The sequence below is a fragment of the Nelusetta ayraudi genome, unplaced genomic scaffold (assembly GCF_046127955.1).
Source record: "Nelusetta ayraudi isolate G7.1 ecotype Tasmania unplaced genomic scaffold, CSIRO-AGI_Nayr_v1 ptg000002l, whole genome shotgun sequence".
Taxonomy (NCBI): Eukaryota; Metazoa; Chordata; class Actinopteri; order Tetraodontiformes; family Monacanthidae; genus Nelusetta; species Nelusetta ayraudi.
Genome location: NW_027466052.1, coordinates 5,269,916 through 5,278,625, shown reverse-complemented (window position 1 = coordinate 5,278,625; position 8,710 = coordinate 5,269,916). Strand labels below are relative to the sequence as shown.

Here is an 8,710-nt window from a genome sequence, read left to right as displayed (position 1 = left end):
TATTTCGAACTATCTTGGAAGCCATACACGTGCAACAGACCAAGCGCAGTGCAGCAACGTCTTTAATGACAATTTGGACTTGAATGTTTTGCCACTGTCTCAATATTTGAGTTTTTCTTTCCTTGGAAAAAAAAAACTTGATGGGATGACTTCTGACAACACTTTAAGATAACTTCAGTGAATGTTGGGTCATCGAGCCAGCTTGAAGTCCATTCCAACAGCTGGCTGAGTGACCTGCAGCTGGGACAGGCTACCAAGATCCTGCAGAAAGAAGAAAACTCATCAGTCCAGTTGTCGTCTCAGGTTTTCAATAATATTCCTGACGTTTCACAAGCACAGGCAGCTCACTGCATCCTTGCATTAACAAGGGTGTCTAAACGCTGGAGGGCTAAAGCTTCAGTTCTTGTGTTGTCTGCAGTTATCAGCTTTCACACAGCGTTTTTTTTTTGTGATTTAAAAAAAAAAATCTCTGTAGAACAAGATGGTGTGCGCAAACTGCCACCGCAAATGTTTTGCTTTGGTGTTGCAACACCAATTGTACTTATACATTTATAAGAGACCAGGTTTATAGTTTCTAGATTTCAAACAATAACTTGATCCCATCAGGAAAGCTATTTGAACTGACCAGCATCTTGAGCATGTCCTTGGTGTCTGGGTCCACCTCGATGATCTCCCGGTCAAGTGCAGAAATCTGTTCAAATGAGAAGGTGAAAAAGCTGTTGAGAGTTCAGCTAAAACGAGCTTTAGCGCCGTCGCAAAGCAAAAATCACAATCGAAAACTGAAGAGTTCTTCAAAGACGGGGAGGAAACGTGTGCTGAGACCTCAGGGACGTAGTTGTCTCTCCTCTCCCTCTCCTCCTCCTGGAGCTTGATGGAGATTCCTCGGACGGGGCCGCGCTGGATCCGTTTCATCAGGTGGGTCACATATCTGAAACGTAAACTACTGCATTAACAAATCCTTATGGGCAGGCTACAATCTGCAAGTTTTTTTCTTGCCTTGATTTCATGAAGAATGCCATGTCCCGCCACAGGCTGACCCACAATTCACTTGGCGAAAGAATTCATTGTGCACATGGACCTCGTGTGCAACAGTCTGAACTCCTGTGTTTCAGCAGGAGGCAGCTGCTTTCATTGCGTCACTCACAACTAATACTAGTATACAGTGTTCTGATCTTTCACATGACTCGGCAAGCCTGTTCGCTCTTCATGAGGATGAGGCGAGACCCGCGCAAATGGCGCCAAACCACCTTGTTCGCCCCCTAGTGGCCGGCTACAAAATAGGTCATGGACCACGATCAAAAACCTTCCAACCTAAAAACACGGGCATATATATTTTTCTTGCAGATCATTGATGTGATTTTTAGATGGTTTTAATTGTTTAAAACAATCTGTCAAGTGTGTAAATAACAAATATTCTGGAATTTAATTGTCTAATCACTAAGCAATCTAACTGTCTAATGTCACTCTCCTGCTAGACTTTTCCAGGTTGGCTGACCAGGCAAAATGCTTTACGTAGGTCAGCAATATGCCTGAACAGCCATTATGCCTGGACATGTACATGTAACATGACTCATGTGGAAGACATGAGTACTTTAGCGCCTATTTTGTGCACCAATCATCAATCTAGTTCTATCAATCTATTCCCCCCCCCTCAAACTATGTGAATTGATTTTTTATTCTCTGCATTCAAAAGCTTTTATTTTGCACTTCTTTGTGGTTATTACACCTGTCAACATTCCCGTCTGAGCTTCTCATCCTGTTTTGTGTGTTTGTTTTTGCCAGGAGTGCATGTTTGTTCGTTATTATTTTAAATTCTAAGACAACGTGAGGTTTAAAAAGATTACCCTGCAATCTTGTTGCGCAGAGGCTTGCTGGGGATGATGGCCACCTCCTCACAGACCCTCTTGTTAACATGGAAGTCGTTGCCCAGACGGGTGTAGTACTTCTCGATGATCACCCTGGCCGACTTCTTCACTGTCTTGGTCCTGACCCGCCCCTGGAGAGAGGAAAAAAACAACACAACCACAAACTCTAGTGAATACAGGTACAGTAACACACACACGGCACTGATTACTTCACAATGAACGTGTGGGGGGCGGGGCATCAAACGGAAATAAAGCTGATCGAGAACCGTATCAGAATTTTTACATCATTATACGAAGGATTTTTTTTTTTTTTTTTTAGTTGAAATTTGTTTGGGATGGTACTGGCGTAGACCGCCATCCCGTTTGTGTCGCTGACATGCGTAATAAGTCGTGTTTTTGTATTTAAAATGTAAGCAAGCCGACGTCGTCGACATTTTAATGTTTAAATGTATTTAATGTGAGTGAAACCGGAAATTAACTGATGTTTAAACTGCGTGGGATCAAGCTAACGACTCAAAGAATGTATTAGTCATGCAGGACACGAGGATGGCTCGGGATTGTGAAGATCGAGGGAAGGTAAACTCCTGTCGTACGCACCATATTGACTTTACCGGTGGAAGAGAGGCACCGGAAGTTACGCAGCACCGGAAGTTCTCTCGACAACCTCCTCTGTCAAATTTCGGCGGCAAACTGTGACTCCTCGCGGCAGAGGAAGAGTAGTGCATGGAGAAATTCAGCACTACTACCAATTCATATTATATTGAGTAATATTGTTAGGGACTGAGCCCCAGCGATAGACGCGCTCTGCAACACGCATGGCGAAAGACCCAATTGAAATGTTAGTGTTTATTAATATTCTCCTTCAGGGTGAATGCGAATTTCTGGCTGTTTTTTGTTTTTGTTTGTTTGTTTTTTAACCTCCAAAAACTTCCAACACACTAAAGTACGTTCATTTTTTTTTTTTTTAATTCTCAGACATGTTGACATTTTGTATTCTACCACTCTGTCTCCTGCTGTCCCTCCTGCTCCTCCTATCATAGAACGGTCATTTCGGTGAGTTTCGGGCCATTTTTCATTCATTATCATTCCCAAACCATTTTTGGGAACTGAGCCCCAGCGACAAGACCACCTTTGGAACAGAGCAAGTTTATTGCCAGGGCAAAACAACCAATTGAAATTGTAATATTTATGTTTATTAAAACAGGGCTAAAGACCCAATTGAAATATTTGCGTTATTTTGTACGCACAAGGCCAAACCACATGTTCATCTCATCAAGACCTCGATTTTTCATAGGTCAGGACCTTTGATCCTCTGATGTCGCTTCATTCACTCGCTGCATCTACACCGTTATTGTGAGTCGGGCAAATGTCACATAGTTAGATTCCTTACACCCTAAGCTTAAAGACAATATCTATGCATTTCATTTTGAACCAGAAAAGGTTACATTAAATGAAACATTGAAAACTAATCATGCTGGCCATTGTACAGAATCTCACAGCAGACATGCACACAAGGTGGAGAGATCTTTTATTTTACATAAAAAAGGGTGCAAACTGGAGTTTCCCTTTACATGTGGAGGGAATAAAAAGTGATTTTATAAGGTTCATGTGTGAAACATTGTATTATATTAATCCCAGGAGGGAAAAAAAAAACAGCCGTCTCGGATAAAAAGGACCTTAAGCTTTCTGCAAAATAAAAGTATGAAACCATAAAAAAAGAAAATGTGGGTCCTTCATTCTTGAAGCCCTTGACTAACTCATTCAAATACATTTTTGATGTGACATTCATATTTCAACACAATATTTATTTACAGCTTTAAGATTTCTCTTAATCATAACTCTGAAAAATGCTGAAGGGAGGATAAACTCTTGGAGCTGTACAATTTTCCACAGTCTTGAAAGGGTGGGAGGGGGCGGAGAAAAAAAGTGAAAGAATACATACTTTTTAAGGATTCCCAACAGAACAAAGAGTATCGTGTGAACTCTGTACAATTTACAATTTTCAAATCATCATCACAATATTGCAGTAAATGTCACCCTAAACCTCTCCCTCCGAGAAAAAAAATATACAGTAAATCTAAGACGATTCTACAGTACAGCAACAGGGGGGGGGAAGTGCCAGAGAACCCAAAGAGACCTCAGCCATTAATTCGCTCACTCACACACACACGCACACAACAGTCCTGCACAATGACTGACACTGCTTCAACACAGAGGAAGGTGAATCACACCTGCACGCACACCAAACTAAGCACGCGCTGCTTCTGACGTGACGTGAAGGAAGTCAGAAATAACCAACTGAAACGGAATGTACTGTGAGGAGAGAGAGAGAAAAAAAAACAAGACAAAAAACACACACACACACACGGAGGGGTTATTTATTTTTACACCAGGGCTGGAAGTGGGATCGTCTCACGGAGCCAAACAGTGCGAGAGGCCGAGAGGTGAGGGGTGAGGGAGGAGAGCCGCCGCAGAGAAGCCATGCTAAGCCATGCCAGTCCTCCGAGGAATCGCTCTGCATTAGCTCAAAGCTAAAAAAAAAACAACATCATCATCATCAGAGTATCCAAAACGAGGCTGGGAGACGACCCGCAATCACTTCTTTTCCTTTAAAACACGGATGGAGAGAGAGAGAGAACGGAGCGAGCCTCAACTCCGAAAACACTTCTGGTACTGAACCTGCTCGGAACCAACTTCCCGCTCTCATCGGAACGACAGCAAACCAACGAGGACACACAATGGAATGTGATCATAAAATTAAAAGCCACGACAACACATTCAGTTTCAGGATTCCTGGCACAGATATTAAAATAATGATGATTTCAAAAAAAAAAAGGAAAAAAAGAAAAGGCATGGGGCTCATAGTAGTCGTCTCAGGAATGGCACTGTGGGGATTCGGGGGCGGGGGGAGGGGCCAACGGTCGGAGGCTATTATAGTCTAGATATTCATCTGGTCTCACTCTGCACTAATACTTTCAGCCGCGCTCAGGTGGCAGGATGGAGCAGTCGGGGTGCCGCCCGACGTGGAGAGGATCCCAAAACCAAAGACAGAATTCCCCGTTATCACAACTGATCCTCATCTCCTCTCGTCAACATCCTGGGCGGGTGAGGTTCAGTTTCTCACGTCCCGCCGAGCCGCTCCGCTCCGCTCAGCCCCAAACCTTCAGTCGGGCGGCGAGGAGAAACGCTGCAGAGCTGCAAAGTGTTCCGCAGAAACGGCGCTGACGGTTCTCACAGATGCAGGCCTGGACCTCAGCCGGCACCGAGACCGCAGCCGACTGCTCGGTGGCTTTCAACCAGCTCTTTAGCAGGAGGACCCGCGACGCTTCTCAAGTCCAGTATATACCTGTCATTCAAATAGCCGCAACACGTCCTCAGTCCTAGACTTGAAAAATGACCACGATGACAACCAAACGAGGAGAGATTAAAAAGACAAAAAAAAAAAAGGTCCCGCAGATTTTCCATTTTCAAGTACTTTCATGAACACAATAACTTAGACACTGGAGTAGCTGACATCTCAGGAGTGAGAAGGAACAACAAATAAAAGCTATACAGTGTAAAATACACACAACGTCGTCAGGCTTTACATACTTGATTGAGATACTTCGCAAAAAAATAAAAAAAAATAAAAAAAAAATAAAAAAATTCCACGTTAATGCCTTCCCCGGATGACGGGAACACCGCAACCGTCCCGGGCTGGCGAGTCTTGGGGGGGGCTGCAGAGGAGGGCGGCGTCATGGCACAAAATGAAAAAATGACAGAGAGAGAGAGAAATGGGAAGCTGGAGGGCGGCCTAGTGCACAGGCAGTCATGATTAAAGTAAAAAGCACGTTACAGTATAAAGAAGGCAGGGCCTCGTCAGGGAGAGCCGAGGGTCAACAAATGTAGTGCACTCGTGGTCTCAAGCTTCTTTTGTTTCTTTGTTACCCACTCGTTCCCAATAAAACCATGGCTATTTGGAATGAAATGAAAAAAAAAGACACAAGTCATTCAAAAAAATTCACATTAGCAAGATTTTAAATAATAATAAAAAAAAAAACACGACAACAAACAAACACGCCATGTACGGAATTCACTGTGTTTCGGAGGCAAGGTGACGCGTCAAGGCAAGTCCTCCGGGACACTGGAATCAGAGGACACCGCCGCTCACCAGCGCCCCCTGTCTGTCTGCGGTGGGCGACAAGGTGCCGGGTGGGGGAGGGGGCGGGGGCGTCAGCAGAGCCGTGACAAAGGTAAAATACAGCTCTGGCTCGCAGGAAGGGGAGGGGCAGAGAGGGCGAGGGGGGCGGGACCAGACGTTAGGAGGCGTCGCAAACAGCGTGTGACACCCGAACGCACCGCCGGCGTCCGTTTGGCTTCTTCTGCTTCTCTAGGGCTCCAGTGTGCTCAGTGTGGCGAGGGAGGGCGGGGTTATGAAGTCACATGGTGGCCGGGTGTCATCAGTGGAGGAGGAGGATGAAGAGGAGCAGGAGGAAGAGGAGGGACAGCAGGAGGAGCAGGCGGAGCAGGTGGAGGAGGGGAGGCGTTAAGGCATTTGGACTGCAGCGAGGCGAGGCTGTGATTGGCCGTCTCTCGTCCCGACAAGAGAAGACGAGAGAAAGTATGAGAAGAGAAGAGAAGAGAAGGTCAGCACCGTCTCTCTCTCTCTCTCTCTCTCTCTCTCTCTCTTCCTCTCTGTTGCTCTAGAGAGACCGGTGTCGAGTCCGTCGCCAGCCGCCGCGTTGTCAAGATCAACGACCATCTCGTGCGTTAAGTTTTGGTCTCACTTATCTACCTTTTCATCCCCCCTCATTGGCTTGGAAGAAAAAACAAAAAACAACCAAAAAAAGAACAAAAACAAAAAACTCCCAAACTGCAATTTCCCTCCCGTGCACGTGAGCGACGCCATGAAGTCACTTCCTCCTCCGTCCATACATTCAGTGTGTTTGCTTCAGCTCAGGAAAATGGTGCCAACTAAGAGATAAATAGCATAAATAGCAGGTTTTGTTTTTTTTGTTGTTTTTTTTGGTCCGCCGCCGGGAGGGTGGGGGCGGGGTTGTGGGTGGGGGAGGTGCTTGGAGAGACTGTAGTGTGATCGGCCGGCAGCGTGGCTGGCGGCCGTGTTGGAAGCGAGCAGCGAGCGTCCTGGGAGAGACGCAGTGCGGGAGGCGTCGTCTCCAGTCTCCAGCTCTCCCGGGGTCCCGGCGGCCGCAGCGGCGCCGTAGGTTGGACCTCATCTTTGGAGGAGTGAAAAAAAAAAGAAAAAGTGCAGGGGGGAGGAGGAGGAGGAGGGCGCAAAAATGGCAGACTGAAGCTCGTTGTGCCTGGACGTGAGGATCGGCGCTCGCACTCTGGGCTTCTCCTGCGTTGAGATTTACATTCGGTCCCATGTCAGGGGGAGGGCGGGGGGGAATGGGGGGCGCGGGGGTCCAAAAAGGCTGACAGGAAGGGCAGCTCCGCAACTGGGACTTCTGAAGGGGGCGAGATGACACTAAAAAGAAAGGAGGAGGAGGAGAAACATCCGTCCGCTCCACGGGAGAAAGCGAAGTGATGGGCGTCTGGGAGGGAAGGAGGATTATCCGCTGCAAAACTCCGACAACAAGGTCACTCGAGTGGACTGGCCTGCAACATCACTTCCATGCGGCTCGGAGACGGAACCAAGAGGAGAAGCGTTAAAAAAAAAACAATCGACCAAAAATAAGACTCCCATGGGAAAAAGAAAGCAAAAAAAACAACCCCAAAGCATCTTGAACGTCTCGACACCGGGTCAGAAGTCGTCCCTCCGCAAAACAACCCAGTCCAGACCTCTCACTCGCCCGCTTCGTCCTCTACTCAAAGGGGACCGTTATTGATTTTTGGGAAGAAAATCACAATCAATGGGGCCGGACACTTGGAGCCGGTGGCGGACCATCATTTGTGCCTCGGCGTGTTCTTCTTCCGTTTTCGCTTGAAGAAGCAGCAGCACCTGCAGGGAGAAACAGAGGTGAGGCGGCGTGCTGACACAAGAGGCTCGATGCTCCAGCGGCCGGGTCCAAAGAAAACACCTTCAATGTGCTGAGGAAGTCTTATTGGAGCTTGAAAAAATAAAAATAAAAATGGTTTGACTAGTTAAAAGATGAGTCGGGCTCAGTCCCCGTCTGACTGAGGCGAGGACACTCCAAACTCTGCAGTTGTTTTTTTTGTCTTTGTTTTTGTGTTGTCGTTTTTTTTTTTTAACAGCGCAAACAAATGGAGCAGTGCACACAAAGAACACAAGACACAGTGAGCCTGAGTGGTCCGTCAAAACACACAACAGCGGGAAGAAATAAAGCCGCGGGTCGACGACAGTAGGACAGCGACTGGCACTTTGAGATTGACCGGTCAGTAGCGAGCGGCGGCGCGCCATGCATGAGGGACTGGAAGAGCCAGTGAGGATGACACTTAGAGGCCGAGCGTGTGACATTTGGAGATTTTGTAGAAGAAGCAGCGACATCAAGTGGTTACATTTTAGATCGCAGCGCCTTTCACTCTCTCCCTCCCCCTCCTGAGCTTGCCGGTGAACTACGGTGGCCTTCTGCGCACACGAACCTGGAAACCTTGACTGCCTTCTTCTTCGTTGGTTTGTCTGAGGACTTGAGCAGTCACCCGAGATACTGAAGGTGCTGTCAGGCAGCCTAGAATGTCCACACCAGGCTTCCTTATAGCCTGGTGTGTGTATTTTATATATATATATACACACACACATATGTATGTATATACATGTATATGTAAATATGTGCGTATATACTTGTATGTGTAAATATGTGCGTATATACATGTATATATATATCTACATACATGTTTGCATGTACGTATACACTGCACACACACACACACACACACACACA

At 46.6% G+C, this 8,710-nt stretch overlaps 2 protein-coding genes across 5 annotated transcripts in view; both read right to left on the bottom strand.

The window, feature by feature from the left end:
* Positions 1-44: 44 nt before the first annotated feature.
* Positions 45-2,603, bottom strand: LOC142883853 (small ribosomal subunit protein eS17-like). Its single transcript, XM_076019134.1, has 5 exons — positions 2,463-2,603; positions 1,845-1,996; positions 823-928; positions 626-691; positions 45-261 (listed from the first exon to the last, which is right to left on the bottom strand). Exons 1-5 carry the CDS (start codon positions 2,463-2,465, stop codon positions 190-192), a joined length of 399 nt encoding a protein of 132 aa, XP_075875249.1. The 5' UTR covers positions 2,466-2,603; the 3' UTR covers positions 45-189.
* Positions 2,604-3,376: 773 nt separating this feature from the next.
* Positions 3,377-8,710, bottom strand: part of csnk1g1 (casein kinase 1, gamma 1) — a 29,126-nt gene continuing 23,792 nt past the window's right edge. For all 4 annotated transcript variants that reach the window (XM_076019053.1, XM_076019072.1, XM_076019062.1 and 1 more), the window contains one exon: positions 3,377-7,809. In XM_076019053.1, coding sequence (XP_075875168.1) covers positions 7,755-7,809 — 55 coding nt within the window. In that variant the 3' untranslated portion in view covers positions 3,377-7,754. The remainder of the gene's footprint in view (positions 7,810-8,710) is intronic.

Excerpts from the sequence above, each read along its gene's own strand:
- LOC142883853 (XM_076019134.1), bottom strand. Across the intron at positions 692-822 it reads GAGACAACTACGTCCCTGAG|ATTTCTGCACTTGACCGGGA; the intron begins GTCTCAGCACAC and ends TCATTTGAACAG. Across the intron at positions 262-625 it reads AGGACATGCTCAAGATGCTG|GATCTTGGTAGCCTGTCCCA; the intron begins GTCAGTTCAAAT and ends TTCTTTCTGCAG.